The 15,504-nt window shown below is 37.3% G+C and overlaps 4 protein-coding genes across 6 annotated transcripts; 2 read left to right on the top strand and 2 right to left on the bottom strand.

Annotated features, from left to right (window-relative positions):
* The first annotated feature begins 105 nt into the window (after positions 1 to 105).
* Positions 106 to 3,644, top strand: LOC107269462 (uncharacterized protein PFB0145c). The gene is made up of 4 exons (XM_015743328.2): positions 106 to 254; positions 474 to 638; positions 718 to 3,303; positions 3,381 to 3,644. Exons 2-4 carry the CDS (start codon positions 475 to 477, stop codon positions 3,418 to 3,420), a joined length of 2,790 nt encoding a protein of 929 aa, XP_015598814.1. The 5' UTR covers positions 106 to 254; position 474; the 3' UTR covers positions 3,421 to 3,644.
* Positions 3,645 to 3,741: 97 nt separating this feature from the next.
* Positions 3,742 to 10,234, bottom strand: LOC107269444 (centrosomal protein of 162 kDa). 2 transcript variants are annotated; one of them, XM_015743293.2, is made up of 7 exons: positions 9,917 to 10,234; positions 9,387 to 9,662; positions 9,036 to 9,135; positions 7,137 to 8,972; positions 5,242 to 7,061; positions 4,924 to 5,085; positions 3,742 to 4,859 (listed from the first exon to the last, which is right to left on the bottom strand). In XM_015743293.2, exons 1-7 carry the CDS (start codon positions 9,953 to 9,955, stop codon positions 4,635 to 4,637), a joined length of 4,458 nt encoding a protein of 1,485 aa, XP_015598779.1. In that variant the 5' UTR covers positions 9,956 to 10,234; the 3' UTR covers positions 3,742 to 4,634. The 2 variants fall into 2 exon arrangements, with proteins under 2 accessions (XP_015598779.1, XP_015598780.1); XM_015743294.2 differs by having other exon boundaries at positions 9,471 to 9,662.
* A 119-nt stretch (positions 10,235 to 10,353) lies between these two features.
* On the bottom strand, positions 10,354 to 13,672 carry LOC107269447. 2 transcript variants are annotated; one of them, XM_015743299.1, is made up of 2 exons: positions 13,193 to 13,672; positions 10,354 to 12,660 (listed from the first exon to the last, which is right to left on the bottom strand). In XM_015743299.1, the coding sequence occupies exons 1-2, from the start codon at positions 13,313 to 13,315 to the stop codon at positions 11,104 to 11,106; spliced, it is 1,680 nt and encodes a 559-aa protein (XP_015598785.1). In that variant the 5' UTR covers positions 13,316 to 13,672; the 3' UTR covers positions 10,354 to 11,103. The 2 variants fall into 2 exon arrangements, with proteins under 2 accessions (XP_015598785.1, XP_024942523.1); XM_025086755.1 differs by lacking the exon at positions 13,193 to 13,672 and adding an exon at positions 12,766 to 13,171.
* A 490-nt stretch (positions 13,673 to 14,162) lies between these two features.
* On the top strand, positions 14,163 to 15,500 carry LOC107269448 (pre-mRNA-splicing factor Syf2). Its single transcript, XM_015743300.2, has 4 exons — positions 14,163 to 14,390; positions 14,449 to 14,589; positions 14,651 to 14,943; positions 15,027 to 15,500. The coding sequence occupies exons 1-4, from the start codon at positions 14,301 to 14,303 to the stop codon at positions 15,190 to 15,192; spliced, it is 690 nt and encodes a 229-aa protein (XP_015598786.1). The 5' UTR covers positions 14,163 to 14,300; the 3' UTR covers positions 15,193 to 15,500.
* The last annotated feature ends 4 nt before the right edge of the window (positions 15,501 to 15,504 follow it).

Raw genomic sequence — 15,504 nt, 5'->3', positions numbered from 1 at the left:
TCTTTCTACGCGCGACATTTCGCCGCCTACGAGAGGGATTCTCGCGCCTCAATGCACGAGCCCCATGTGGCCCTAGCTGATAACCACAGATTGCACTTCTATTAAATTACGAGCCGGGTTTAGTATATAACCAGCTCCATCAGGGCACTCTGCACTAGCTGCTCTTAGAGCACCATCGAGGAAGCATCTTGTGGAGCACGAAGAACCTCAGGAAGAACTTTCAACTTTGGCAACTCTCAAAAGACTTGGAAGATGTAAGTAAAAGTTTGCATACTTATCACGTTTGTGTACTTGAAGCAATTGGTCGACAAATCAGAACTGAAGTCCAAAAAATTTTATTACATTTAAAGTCATGAGAAGATCATGAGAGTGAAGGTGTCCTTCAGTACTCATTGTACTTCACAGTACTACAAAATAGACACTATTCAAAATTTCTAGCCTTCAGTTAAAAATCTGATTTTGATTTTCTTCAGAATGCGGAAGACACGTCACGTCATACTGCCAGTACGATCATGGCAGTATATAGGCCTGATGACCGTCTCTTTAGCATGCCTTACCCTGGGTCTAGTCTCTAGAGATAGAGAAGGTCAGGCCGGAAGTCTTGCGGGTCCCGAACTGCAGCATGGAGCACCCCATGAGTAATACACTGAAATTCTTTCTCGAAGATTTTTTTATTTTCAAATCATTTTTTAACATTTTTCTCATATGCTTCCATAGGATTGATGCCTGTCCGAATGATAATCCATTCAACCGGATGTCTTCTGCTGACGACCTGGTTTCGGAAAAACTGTCCACGATTACAAATTACGGATTGAATCGCATGTCCAGCGCAACTCGGATCTCTAGAAGCAGGACAGAGGATTCTAACGTCCTAGACCGATCTACCAGACTGTCGAACAAGCGATCGAGGGTCCACGACACTGCCAGACCTGCTAGGACCAAGATTGATCTTCGATCGCGAAGCAGGATTGATGAGAGTCGCCGAATTGCCGATATCAGATCCCGAAGTACCGATAGAGAAGCATATAACAGCGATCGCCGATTTGCCAGAAGCGATGAGAGACGCCAGTTTCTCTCTCGTTCACGAAATCTAGAAAGATCTGAACGCACTTCTCAAGAATCTGATCGAGATACGTATTTGCAAAGATATCGGGCTAATACCAATCGTAGAATCTCTAGAGATGTTCGGGATCGTCGTGATGAGAGACGCGTTGCTCGTTTACCGACTAGTATTAATAACGATCGTCTTGATAGGACCACCAGGAATACTCGATCTACCGATCTTCAAATAGACAGACGTAACGTTTTAAATTCTCGTATCTCAAGGAATATTCGAACACGTCGTTCAAGTTTTGGAGATACTCGATCAAGCCTAGCAAGAACCAATGATCTTGACGAATCACGAGCTCAGTTTACGGAAAGACGAGAAATGGACATGAATCGTAAAGAAAGATCTGTTGAATCGGTTAGGCGAGAGTATCGCGAAAGATCAGTAGAAGCTTCTAGAAGACAATCCCGAAGATCCGTAGATCGTTTGGATCTACAACGAACTAGGAACCATCTTGATGAGCCACGCGAAGATCGTTTTGCCCGTGAAAATCGATTGAATAAATTCTCACGCACTTTGGAAACATTTCAGAGGGCATCGAAAACGGTGGTCCGATCTAGATCGATGGAACGTCGCACTTCTAATATACGCCGTGAAAAACATTCTGATCTGGTCAATCGTGACGCTAGAAGAGAACGCGAGGTTTCAACGATTCGCAACGTACGCAGAGAGCGAAGTTTACCGAGGCTCGATGATAGTAGATCAGAAAGAACCGAACGTTTTATAGTGGAAAGAAGGTTCTCCTCGGAACGTCGTGATTTGGACTCCCGAAGAAATTCATTAGTACGTGAAAGAGTTCGATCTTTGGATCGTGTATCTCGCGATAGGGATTTTGTACGACGTGTACGTGATCTTAACGATCGACCTAGAACAAATATTCATCATGAGAGAGATCTAGACCGTGAAGTTAGGAACAATCTACGTCGTGTACGAGACGTCACTGACAGACAAGTAAGGATCAATATGGGTCGTGTAGAGAATTTTGAGACTAGCCGATCTGGTAAAGACGTGCGCCGTGTAAATGATCTCGATAGTCGCCGATTTAGAGAAGACGTACGTCGTGTAAGAGATTTAAATGAACGTCAAATTCCGACAGATATGCGACGTGTAAGAAGCATCGAAGATCGTCAAACAAGGATCGATTTTCGTCACGGAGTTAATCGTAACAATCGCCAGAGCAGGATCGATACTCGTCTAGGTATCGATGAGCGTCGAGATAAAATTGCCACACGTCGTGTAAACGATGAAACCGATCGTCAAATCAAGATCAATATTCGTCGCTCAAACGCTCAGAATGATCGTCAAAGGATCGACGCCCGTCAATTCAACGATCTTAGTCGTCACCAATCTAGAATCGATACTCGTCGAGTAACTGTTCTTGACAACAGTCGAGTTTCTGATCAAAAGGACCAACTCAATAGGATCGATAGTCGCCATGTAAATAATGATCGTTCTCGATCCAACGATCGTATTCAAACTGTTAGCAACCGCAGGATGGTTTCACCCACTACACAAAGGTCTAAAGAAATAACAGAACGACGATCATCAGTGATCAGATTTAAGAATCTTGTGGGAATCACAAGCAAAACTGATCTTCCTACTGAAAGATCCTGGGTCGATACTCTCCGACGAAATACCCGAAACACTCAAGATAATCGCCAAAGAAATATTCGATCTTTAACTGATCGTCGTACCTCAAATCGAATCCAGGATGATCGTCAAGGAATGCTCATCTCTCGATCAAGAGCTGATCGTCACTCCACAGAAAGATCCTGGGTCGACACTCTCCGACGTAATAATCGAAACGCTCAAGATAATCGCCAAAGAAATAATCGATCTTTGATCGATCGTCGTACCTCAGACCGAGTTCGAGATAATGATCGGATCTCTCGTGATCGCACTCTGGAAAAGGAATCTCGTGTTCGTGAATTTTACTTAAAAAATACTCAGGATCGCGAAGAACGTTTCCTCCGCCGCAAGGTAGACGAATCTCGCTCAAGGTACGAAAGATATGTTATTCGTGGACCGGAAAGAATCAATTACCAAGAACGTTCGAAGACTGAGGCTGGATTTAAAATACCGGAAGCAAATATAGCGGTTTCTACGATTTACGAAATATTACGGCAAGCACTGGTAATGACACTTTGCGTTTTGTATGGAGCTTCCATTTACAACGGGAAAGGCACTTTGTTCGGGTAAGTGTTAAATGATCACCTAATTACAATAGTGATCTTACACTCATGTGGGTTATTCATAGAGCGTTCTTTTGCAGAGACATCTTCCGGCAAACCAGTCGCTTCCTTGTATGGTGAACTACTTTTGCTAGAACTGAATGATCAATCAGGAAATCGCTTAATCGCTTCTTATATGTCCGCCTAAACTGTAACTCGTTATTGTTATTCAAAACTAAATGAAAAAAATTTGTTGAAGCTTATAAACGTGAATTTTAATGTACAGCAAAAGATGTTAAAATATAAAATTATTATAGTACGCAACTGAAATGTATATTTATATCTATGTAAAATCAAATATTTTATTGTGAATAAAGCATTCAAACGATTTATTTTGAATATTTGTATTACAACCAGAATTTCATGCGTTAAAAAATTCCAAAAATAAATAGACAATATAAGTATTGTATATTCGAATCGACAAAAGCTATTTTATTAAAGATAATTTCAATTTTGTACATCATGTTCGTGGACTTAAAGCTAGTAAAAAATGTAATGCGTGTGCGATGTGCTAGGTACATAAATGCTCAACGGCGTGTGCGAGCTTTCTTGAAAGAACTTTAGGAAAAAAAAATTATATTAAAGATATGAGTTTCGCGCCTGGGCTTATAAATTATATTCGATATACGAGACGCTTTGCGTAATCGTACACAATGCCCAATTGTCAATAAACTAATCATCACATTTGGCTCTGCTACAGCAATGTTAAAGACAATACTACAAATGTTGCCAATAACTTATCAGCATATATACAGCAAAGTCTAGAAAAAAGTTCTATAAAAACATTAGCATATTCTTTCTGGAAGAAAATCTAGAATCTACTTTAGGAGAGCCTGTCGTTATTTTCCATAGATCTCATTCTTCTTTTTAATTTTTATCCTAACCCTCATTTGTTAATTTGTCTGGCAGTGAGTCAACACTATCGCATAACCAAGTAAAATCCAGTTAAAATATTTTTAATCTTTATGCAAGCAATGCATTGCGTATTACTACGTAGCATAACTTGTCGCTTTTACATGGATAGTATAACAACAGACTTCAGTCTATTCTTGAACATGATTGGAATTGTGTTTCAGGTGCAGTGAGAGGAATGCTAAAGGTCAAGGAAAGAGACTCTCAAGTCATGTGCAATTATTCAGTCACTTTTTTGGAAGGATTGATTCTGCCACTAATGGCAAAAATTATCTACGTATCCATTGGCAAGAGAAAAATCTAGAATCTTGAATGTGTTCGACAAGATTCCAGTCTTCTAAGTATTCCTTCTATACTCGATGTCTCCAATCATCTGTTTATCATCAGTAAACATTTGCAAGTTCCTGGAGCATGCCTAGGATATGATCCAGTTCTTGTCGAAAGTAACACAGCTGCTTGTTCTTGCCTCTCTCACCTTTACAATCACGACACTGAGTTTTGGTCCTCAGTAAGTCACGTACTAAAGATTGTAATGTCATCTCACGACTCTCATGACGTTGCTGTAGTACAGTGATCTTGTCTTGTAGTAGTTGAAGTTGTTCAGTACCCTGAAATATTATGGATTAGCAACAGTGTCATGGCATGATTTATTAATTGTCATTCATTACTAACTGGTGTGGATAAGTATTTCACTTTCTCATTCAGGGTTTTTACTTTATTTTCGAGATGCTCTCTTTCAGCTTTTAGAACAATAACTTGCTCTTTATTATCCCTGAGCTTTTCAATCTGTTGCTTTAGATGAGATATTATTGCTACCTGTGTATTTATTTGACCCTATAAAAAAAAATAGTACAATATACAAAAATGCATTGAAACAATCTATATGTATATACTTTTGTTTGAAAAGATCAATTCGGTGATTTTAAGCAGTTATTGATAAAAAAATATGTTAAAAAAAGGTGCGAGCCAAAACGCGCAATCTTTACAGACCTGCAACTTTACCACTTTCGAATCGCCGAACTTCACGCTGTACTCTTTAACCAGAGCCGCCATTTCACGTTCGTGTTCCTCCTGCAGCAAATTTAGATCATGCAGACGTTTATTTTTCAGCGCCATGAAATCTTTATTCATTTTATTTAATTCTTCTTTGAGGATTTCATTTTCGTTGATTAATCTCTTCGTTGTAGCATTTTCAGAATTTTCAGAGAACTGTAACGGGTCATAAAGTCTCTGGGTGGAACTAGAAAGTCTTTGATTTGCATTGGCCACGTTACCATTTTGATATACATTTGAATTCTGATCATTAGAATCAGTAGTCTTAGAACTCGCAGGTCTGGAATCCATCCCAGTAACTTTGTTTGCAATAAGCTTATCAGCATCAACACCCTTGAAATTCCTTTTATCATTTAATAACTTTTCACGTTCCTTTTGCAGTCTACGATTTGTTTTCTGCAATTCTTGAAATTCCTTTGTAAGCTTTGATACAGTTTTATCTTTGTTGGCAAGTTCTAATTTAAGACCTCTGATTGTTGCTATTAAATGAGTGTCTTCTTTCGCGTTTTGAGACTTAGGACCCACTTTTGTTACTTTTTTTTCTTCTTTTTCAACGCTTGGGGCTTTCTCCTTATCTTGATTTCTAATTGTTTCCACTCCTTTGTTTTCTAAATGTTTCAACATTGTTTGTGTGAACATATCATTATAGACCTTACGATCTTTGACAGTCGCTTCTAATAACTTTCCTTCTAATTCCATTACTTGAGTCAAATATCTTTCTTTCATTTCAGTGAATTTATTCTGGAAATCTGCAAGCTTCTCCTGGGATATGTTTTCTTTTGCTTTTATTTCATTCTCCAGAGAAACAATCCTTTCCTCTAGGAGTTTCACCTTCTCTACACTTACTCTTTCATGTTCTGAGTTTGCTGTTAATATAAGAGCTGATACCGAATCCGGATTTTTTCGCTTAAGGATCCTTTCCATTTCTCGTACCTGTCTGTTCAGATCCATGATTTTTTTACTGTCTAGGATCACCTGATCTTTCAGTTTTTGCGTAAGTTGCTTCTCTCTCTCAACGTGACTCTTAGCTACTTGCAACTTCTCCGTCAATCCACCTTCTCTGACTCTTAATTCAAGAAGCTCCCTTTCCAGAGGTAAAGAGTTCTGTTGCAACCTCTCGTAGTCCAACTTCATCGACTTTAAAAGTTCCTTCTTAGAATTCAATTCCACCTTCATGTCTTCTATTTGCTTCCTCATTTCTAACTCGTTAGTAGTCATCGCTTGTAGACGTTCCATTACAGAGCTATTCTTAGTGCACAATTGCTCCTTGAACATCTCTAGTTCGTCCTTAAGCAACCCATTCTGCTGATTCAGATCCTCATTCCTCATCAAGTAGTCAGTATTCTTTTCCTTGAGCTCAGCTATTACCAAATTCAACTTTAGCACCTCTTCCTGCAGATCCTTTATACGATCAGCCTGTTTTTGAAATTCGTTTGATTCCATTATCACGTTCTTATGCTTCTGCTGAAGATTTTTTCCCTCATCGTGTAAACGCTTTGTTTCCTGCATCAACTTCTTATTCTCCACCTCGTAAGCTCTTATGAGACTCTCTTGCTTCTCTAATTCTCGTTCTAACTTTAATGTTTTAGTATCGCTCTTAACATGATATTCTGATCTCTTCTCATTCAATGTGAGTTCATCGACCTTCGCTTTTAATACTATGTTTTGTTTTCTCAAGGAGAACAGTTCCTCTTCGAAAGACGTGCGCATACTTTCTATTTGAGTCTTGTACAATTTGGCCTCGGAATTCAGCTGCTCTGTGGAATGCAAAGGAATTGATTTTACACTGTTAAAATACAAATCTTGACATAATCAGGAAATTGAACACTTACCTTTCAAAAGTGCGTTCTTGTGCCGCTCTTCGTGACATAAACTTTCCCAATCATTTTTAGTTAAATTTCTTCTGGTGTCGCCACCAGCTAATGAATGTTTCAAAATGCTGTCCGTGGACTTAGTCATGGTTACCCTGGACCCAAAAGCCAAGCATGGTGCAGAATTTTCTTTCGGTGAATCCTTTCGAAGTTTGGGAGACAATTTCATTGTGGGAGTAAATTTAGAAACTGACTTAGTTTGTAGTCTTGTCTTCGATAAAGGAGATTTCTTCGCCGCTGGCGGTACAGTTCTCTTTGGAATATCAGCGCTTTTGATATTCTTGACATCATCGAGGGATAACTTCAGATTCGTAATCGGTTTGCAAATGTGATCATAACTTTTAGATTTAGCGAACTTTATTCCCTTTTTACCAATCTTATTATCCAACGCCACAGGAATACGATCTGATCTTGCCGTATCGGATCCTATTTTTTGAAAATTCATATTAGACGGGCCTGCGGTACTAATCATCTTCTTATGGTCCTCTCGTAACTTTTTTGAATCCGTTTGTACTTTGCTCTCGTCGGATACACAAGTCCTTGTTACACGATTAGCATCCTTTTCATTCTCAATTCTATCGAGTTCTTGTTTCTTAAAATTTTCACTCGATTTCTCAGCAATTAATTTAGGAATTGCATCAGCGAACAATTCCAATCGTGGTGTCAAACCCACTGTGTACAGTTCATTCTTGGCATTTACAACTTTGGATTCCTTAGATTCATTTGATTTAACAGCTTCAACACTTGATAACATATTATCCTTTCTTCCACTATCAGATTTATTTGATTTATCTAGGCTGGAATTTCTTGACATCGACGCATCTCTCTTAATCGATCCTTCGGAACGAGCGGAGCGTCCGGCACTGGTACTGGATTCTGATTCTGCTATTTCGTGCATTTCTTTCTTCTTGTCTACTTTTAGTAATTCTCTTTCCAGAATTTCAGAAAATTCTTTTTCTGGAAATGCTGGGCTTTTAGCAAAAGCAGTTTCGCTCTCACCCTTGTTGCTGCTGCCTCCTGGTTGATTATGCCTTGTTATAACGTTATAAGAACTCATAGCTTCCTTAGGTTCACGTTCTTTCCTGTCGCTTTGATCCTGTAGAAGTTTCAAAAAGTGCGAAAAATCTTCTTGACCAAAACTGGAACTAGCGGACATACCACCCTCAATTTTTTCTTTGGATTTCCTTAATAAATCGTCGAAAAAATCCTTATCCACGTCCGTTATTTCCTTTTGCAAATTATCATTGGCTTCAACTTTTGTGGCAACTTTTAATTCCTCTGATTTCGAGTGTCGTTCTATAGGGTCGTCTAAATCTGAGCTACTCGAAATTTCAACTTTCTGTTCCTCGAATTTCTTCCTTTGTAATTCTAGAGTTTTAGGAGGTTTTAATGTGTTTACATTTTCATAAATTATTTCAAAACTCTGATTGATATCTTTCTTTTTCTCGTATTTAGGACTCCTCCTAATTTTTTCCGACTCCTTGTGAACCTCTTCCTCTATCATTTGAAATATGTCTTCTTCTAGTTGTCTGACTCTTCCAAGATTTTCAGTTGTATCTAAATTTTTGTTGGGCACTAAAGTATCAGACTTCGAAGCACTTTTTGAAAGACTATGTGTATTTTTCTTTACTAGTTTCTCAGCTTCTTCTAACAGCTCCTCGACAGATCTTTCTTCTTCTGTTTTATTCTTACCAGAACTCCCAGATTTTGTGTGATCTGGGCCAGAGTTTGGACTCAGCGCTCCTGCAATCTTACTCATTTCCTCCAGGATGCTGCCAATGTCTTCATCTGTGGCATCTGATACAGATAGAAGATATACGTTAATAACAAGATCCTTTTATTAAAATAGAACATACTTACTTTCAAAATCTGAAGGATACTTATCAAATGCTACAGATGCAAGTACATCGCAAAGTGTATCATCCTTGTCCTTGGCCTCAGCTTCACTTTTACACGCAACCTATGTATCCATAAAATGCATCTTACAGTATATATTTCGGTTACATTAATATAAATAATAGTTCTCTTGACAATCTTCCAAAGATGTCACAATAGTACATGCTTAGTATTCTGAAGATATTTTCTGTGCAAAGGTAGTAAGTTGTATACGATCACAATGAAAACTAACATAGACACGCATGAAAAACAAACTACTATGGAAGAGTCAACAAAACCAATACAGGAGACATTGGTCACAGAATGGTATATTACATTGCACAGTCTTTCTTTTTCAAGAAACTCTGCCATGGAAGAAGTTACATCGGGAGAAGGACCAGGTGACGGTTTCCCCCTTACTTCTAATTTCTTTACATCCGCAACACCTGGACGTGTCTCGACTTTTTTCAACCACCATCTCTCCTTCTCAATCTCTTCGGCAATGTGATCAGGTTCCTTGGTAGGCTTTGACTTCTCCTTTATACGAATAGAATTTTCTCCCACACTGAGACTAATAGAAGATCCTAGGGTATCTTCTTCAGTTGAAAGAAGCTGTCAGAGTAAATAAACACAATAAAATATTGATACCGGAGATATTCTATGTAACGAAATGTAGGTATAAAAAAATCATCAGTATAGTAGCCAATCAAAGAATGGTTCAGTATACTGCATAGACTTCATAAAAGCTGAATTACGACGGAACAATAAAACGGAGCCATCAAACTGCCATGAATGTCAGTTGCTACAAGCTAAGGTTAAGTATATATTTGCAGTATTCCTGTTATAGACATCACCAGTTAACTTACGTCTTCTAGGACTGGTGAGTTCCTCCCGTTCTGAAACATTTCACACAACTCTCACTGACCGCCCATAAAATTCCGATAAAACGTATAATTGATCATCATCCCGGCATCATTTGACATCTGTTCGCTTTTTGTTTGTTTGTTATTTTGTGACTCGCTCCCTCAGCGCCGTGCGAAGCTAGAATTCAGGGACTCACACCCATACTCACACTCACGCCACCCTTACTTCATAATAAATTCAGCTACCCCATTAGCAGACAATCGTTATCAGTAAAACATTTTCTAGTGAGCTGGTTCGGTTTAAGCAGGAACGTACGAACTCTCTATTTTCAATTTCACTTTATTGGTCGATTCCTAATAACAAAGTGAATCCTTCGTATGTTTAGTCAGTGAGAAACATGCCTTATAGATTTTTATAAAAAAGTAATGTAACGTTCAGCGATGTTAACCAGCATAATTTACTTCATACGTACAATCGCTTGATACGCTAATATAATAGAATGTATCTAGCAACTATATGGGAACAAGATAATACAAATTCGATACATGGTTATTATGCTATTATTGATAACTTATTCGTTCTCATGTCAGTGATTATGATACAGACGCTTCCCAGCAAAGACAATATTACATGTAAGGTGCAAATTAGTTGTAATATTCCATTCATTTTTGTAACATCTGTATGTATAACATGACTGTTACATTATAATGTGAGTTCGAAATTACAATACGCATGTTACGTATAATATTGTTTTTACTGGGTTATTAATGCACACATTGGCATCAACATAAAATATAACGTGTGACACACGGTTTAGAAAATTTTTAACATGATTTATTATTTACAATGAAGACATAATAGCACGCATTGATTCTTATATTTCGGCAGTCGAAATTGATTGATATCACAATAATATATTCTTCGTACGAACTGAAAAATCTTTTAATAATCTTAAAATATATCTTCTTCGAAGGATATTTATCATACAATATAAATATGCATGTATGTACTGTGTATAATTATTTATGCCTTCCGTTTAAAATAGACCTGGACAAAGGTAATTTAAATGTTTACACAAAAATACGTGCATAACAATAAAATATATACATCTCTGCCACTTTTTTCAATAGAAATATGTAATCAATGTCTTATCTAAAGCACCTATATAAAACTTAAAAGGATATTCGTATTAATCGTAATAGCAGGCATGCAACTTATAAAGTTCCTTATTCGCGAATTTGAAATTGCACTTCTCGCAGTAATATTTTATATTGGTCAAGGATTTTGTGGAAACGGTAATTTTTTTTATACCGGCATTATTTTTGGTGGTATTGAAAATATTTCTTTTTGAATTCTTGGTGGATCTAGGTATACTCTCATAATTCAATATTTTGCCGCTTCTAAGTTGTGCATCTTGACTTCTCAAATGTTTTGGTGCAAAATGTTTATTATTTTTTGCTATGCGCTTTATAGCAATTTTCTCAGATTTTAGTTTCTTTTTTGAAACGTTCGGTAAGGACTTTCTTTGCTCAATTATATCGAAACTATTATTAGCTTTCTTATCGTCTATTATCACACAGTCGGGCACGCATTGCTCCAATTTAACTATAACATTATTGGTTGTCGGATCGAACGATTTCATTAGATTTTTTATGCAGTTTTGTTTATTCGGGAATAAAGATCTATTGTTAATATGCATATCGGTCGTACAATTTTCATAGTCATCCTCTTTTTCTTTCTTCATTACTGATTCATTTATTCTACTTTGTGCACTTGATGTATTTTCCGTGTCCTCGTGAATTTTATGCCGTTTTAAATAATACTCGTTATTCGTTGAATTTGATAGAGTGTCTCTTTCCCTTTTAGATGACCGTCTCTTCGTTTGCATATAATCAATTATATTTTTTCTCGGTCTTAAAATACGTCTCTCGAGATGATCAGGTGGCTCCTGTTTCATATTTGTTATCACGTCTTGGTCCTTGATATTTCTAATTATTTTATTTTCCTTCAATGTCGATATAATTCTTATTTTATTTTTATTACCGTCACAATCTATAGATCTCCTTCCAGGCCGCAATTTATACGTTGCCGAAATATTTCTTAATTTCTTGTCAATATTTACAACTACGGCATTCTTTAATGAAGTAGCCATTCCCGTGCAGCTGTTGGACCTCCTGTCATCGGCACAACTTTCAGATTCGTTATTGTTTCCTTGTACTTCTGTTGGAATTTCGCATTGGATCTTTGTATCTTCAGGTATATTTATGTCGGATATATTGCAATTATTACGACTCGAGTTTTCACGTAAATATACAGGTTTTGTTCTACCGCAGTCCTCCTTTGATAACAGTTTATCAGTGCTATTATTCTGATCAAAATCACACTTGCATCGCGTACAACTATCAAAATTCGAATAACCTAATCTCTCATGCATCTCATCAGTACAGCTATTATTATTAACACGATAACTGACAGAGCTCATAGAATTAATATAATTAACGTTCTCCGAGATAGGGTCCAAATCATATATATCATATTCTGGAGGTTCCGTTTTGATTCTAATATTTTCAATGTGAACCATAGGAACCCCAAGATCTTCTGTAAAGTCCTCTTTCCTCATCCAAGACAACTGACTCTTCAAATCCGCATCCGTCTTAAGACAGTCAATGTAAAATTTATGAAACTCCTCTAATTTATAACTGCAACGATGACACATATGTTTCGGAAGCATGTCCATTTCATGTACCTGAAAATATATAATTCCACCATTAACTCCGGAAAATTTCTTACGTCCGTAACGCAATTATGCATAAATAAAAGTATTCTATAGAAAATCAATTTAAAAAAGTACCAAGCGGAAACTATTAATTGAACGTCTATCCTAATAATTATCACCGAAATAGATGTCAAATATAACAGGTGAGATTTGAAATATCAAGTCTTGCATAACTCAGTAGGCAATGCATCGGCAAACTGCACTATGGGCTGCACTGAGCGCATCATCCCACTCATTCTAAGCGAAACCTCCTGGCGCCACTATACGCCATCCCCATTTACAGCAGCGAATCGACTGGTAAAGAAAGAAGGAGAACGCTTTGGAGCGTTCAAGAGATATGTTCTGTGTCAGAATGTTGAGGAGCACCGAAGCCTAGTTAGAACTTCTGGCCGTAATAGAAGTAAAAAAGCCGTGACATACAACATTAAATTTTTCTAGTTATATAGTGAAGCCAGTTGCTCTTAGGCTCGATGATAGAGGAGAAGGCAGAGACTGCACCTACCAAAATCGGAAGGACTGCGTTGATCTTCCTGACGTGATTCTCCTTCTCGTCAAATATGTTGATGCAAATGCCGGATTGCTTGCCGCAAAGGCGGCACATGCGACTCGACTCCAATGTCTCCATCGATAAATGTCCGTACGTTCGCGCCGTTCACAGGGACCTCGTGGACGATTCTCTCTTTTATATTACAAACGGTCTTGAATTTAAGCGTTATGTATTGTAGTCTTGGTTGGAACCGCAACGCGGCCTACCTACTGTGTAATCTTATGAAATCGCGAGTGCTTTACAGAGTATATTACTCGTGACGCAGTGCCTCGCTGGTAACGCGAGCACTTTTACGCCCAGTGGACATCGGATTCTCGAGGTTACAGCCTGTAGGATTCGGGTAACGCTATTGGTTGATACACCGATCCAATCGCAGAACCGCATGCATAACATACATGGCTAAAGTAAGCTTTTGAAAGCTTGTTTTTGAAAACAGAACATTTGATGATATATTCCTTGTTATTTATGATTTTATAGGGGGAATACTAATTAAATGATTTTTATTACGGATACCTTATATGGTACTTAGAACGCTAGTAAAACTGCCAACAAAGAAATAATTGATTAATGATAATGATTATATAGCGGAATGCTATACGATGCTGATATAATACATTTATTTTCAGAATTAGCGTGAAACATTGTGATACATTGTAACATTGATTTTTTTAAATATTAGACCTTCCCTTTAATTTAATCAGTATTCTAAAAAATATGGTTTGAGGATACTGCTTTTTTAATAGGGGCATGAATCATCTTTTTTTTGTTAGTGCTCGTAATATTTTTAAATAATGATATCTGATTGATCGCAAAGACAATTTACTCGAAAATGATGGAATATTTGTGACACTCTCGGGATATTAACGTAATTCTTGATTTTTTAAATAAATGAATGAACACAGGACATATAAGCAATAATGAATACGTCACCACTAAATATATTGTCGGCCATTGTGGCATTGTATTTATATGGTGTGATACCCTGTTTACGTTTGGAGTATACTCTTAATAAGTAGAGAAGTGGAATATCGGTATAAAAAAGAGAAAATTGTCTTTCAAAACAATGAGCGACGAGGCGTCCACGAGTGCGAAGACTTTCGCAGAAAAACAAGCCGAACGAATGAAACGTTTGCGGGATCTTCACGCAAAAAGAGTGAGTTACATTAACCTCAAAGGACTAAGAACATAAATAATCACATACCTTTGCATAGAACGAAGCCAGACAACAAAACCACAAGGAAGTTGTTGAAGAGGACAAGAGAAAGAAATTACCCTCCAATTGGGAAGCTCGCAAGAGACAGGCTGAATGGATAATGCAAGATGAGAATTCTAGGAAGGAAGCAGAGGCTAAGGTACGGTTGCAAAAAATAAGCTGTCTTTTTATTTAAAAATATTATGTACATCTTTTTCCAGGGAATTGATTATGACAGAGCCAAACTCCTGAACATGGATGCCATCGAAGCAGGAAGACTTGATAGGAAGAGGAAGAAAAAGAATCCAGACCCTGGGTTTGCGGACTTTGAACAAGCCACTATTAGACAATACAACAGATTAGTGAAAGGCATCAAGCCTAATATGGAATCTTACGAAGAAGCTAAGGAAAAATTAGGACCTGCTTTCTATGGAGATAGAAACACTATTTTACATGGTCTTCACAATGACAAAAAGGATGCTGTGGATAGGATGGTCGATGACTTGGAAAAACAGTATGTCAAAATCTTGAATTATTGGATATGAACAAAAAGGTAGTGTGACAGTATTTTTACAATACCCTATTTATTATTTACAGAATTGCTAAACGTGAGAAGTACAGCAGAAGAAGAATGCACAATGACGATGCTGATATAGATTATATTAATGAACGGAATGCCAAGTTTAACCAGAAACTTGAGCGCTTCTACGGAGAGCACACTCGGGAAACGAAACTTAATCTGGAACGTGGTACAGCTATATAATTAGAGACCATGGCCCTGCTCTTATTTTTGTTACATTTTTTTCTGCGTTTATTGGAACGAATTGCGATTCCAGAATGTAATGTACTGTATGTACTCTCTGGTCTGCAATGACGTCGGTGGCGTTTATTATTCCGTATAGAATACAAAAAGGAAAAATGTATTGGAATTTCTGGCTAGTAAAAAATCATTTTGGATTAGTATTTAGTCTCAATGTAAGAACAAAGATTTTACACATTAAATTCTTTATGAGTTTAAGTACAATACATATGCTAATCGCAAATAAAAAATTAAATTAATTATTACAGTCACATT

The sequence above is a fragment of the Cephus cinctus genome, unplaced genomic scaffold, assembly GCF_000341935.2.
Source record: "Cephus cinctus unplaced genomic scaffold, Ccin1 Ccin1_scaffold0661, whole genome shotgun sequence".
Taxonomy (NCBI): domain Eukaryota; kingdom Metazoa; phylum Arthropoda; class Insecta; order Hymenoptera; family Cephidae; genus Cephus; species Cephus cinctus.
The sequence above is the reverse complement of the archived record's forward strand: the minus strand, read 5'-3'. Positions and strand labels throughout refer to the sequence as shown.

Bases quoted from the DNA above. Each gene is read 5' to 3' on its own strand.
- LOC107269462 (XM_015743328.2), top strand. From the start codon at position 475: ATGCGGAAGACACGTCACGTCATACTGCCAGTACGATCATGGCAGTAT. The intron at 639-717 runs GTAATACACTGA...ATGCTTCCATAG, and splicing joins CAGCATGGAGCACCCCATGA to GATTGATGCCTGTCCGAATG. The intron at 3,304-3,380 runs GTAAGTGTTAAA...GTTCTTTTGCAG, and splicing joins GGGAAAGGCACTTTGTTCGG to AGACATCTTCCGGCAAACCA.
- LOC107269444 (XM_015743293.2), bottom strand. From the start codon at position 9,955: ATGTTTCAGAACGGGAGGAACTCACCAGTCCTAGAAGAC. The intron at 5,086-5,241 runs GTCTGTAAAGAT...TTTTTTTTATAG, and splicing joins CGAAAGTGGTAAAGTTGCAG to GGTCAAATAAATACACAGGT. The intron at 4,860-4,923 runs GTTAGTAATGAA...ATAATATTTCAG, and splicing joins TGAAATACTTATCCACACCA to GGTACTGAACAACTTCAACT.
- LOC107269447 (XM_015743299.1), bottom strand. From the start codon at position 13,315: ATGGAGACATTGGAGTCGAGTCGCATGTGCCGCCTTTGCGGCAAGCAA. The intron at 12,661-13,192 runs GTAGGTGCAGTC...ATATATTTTCAG, and splicing joins ACGCAGTCCTTCCGATTTTG to GTACATGAAATGGACATGCT.
- LOC107269448 (XM_015743300.2), top strand. From the start codon at position 14,301: ATGAGCGACGAGGCGTCCACGAGTGCGAAGACTTTCGCAGAAAAACAA. The intron at 14,391-14,448 runs GTGAGTTACATT...ACCTTTGCATAG, and splicing joins GGGATCTTCACGCAAAAAGA to AACGAAGCCAGACAACAAAA. The intron at 14,944-15,026 runs GTATGTCAAAAT...TATTATTTACAG, and splicing joins GTCGATGACTTGGAAAAACA to AATTGCTAAACGTGAGAAGT.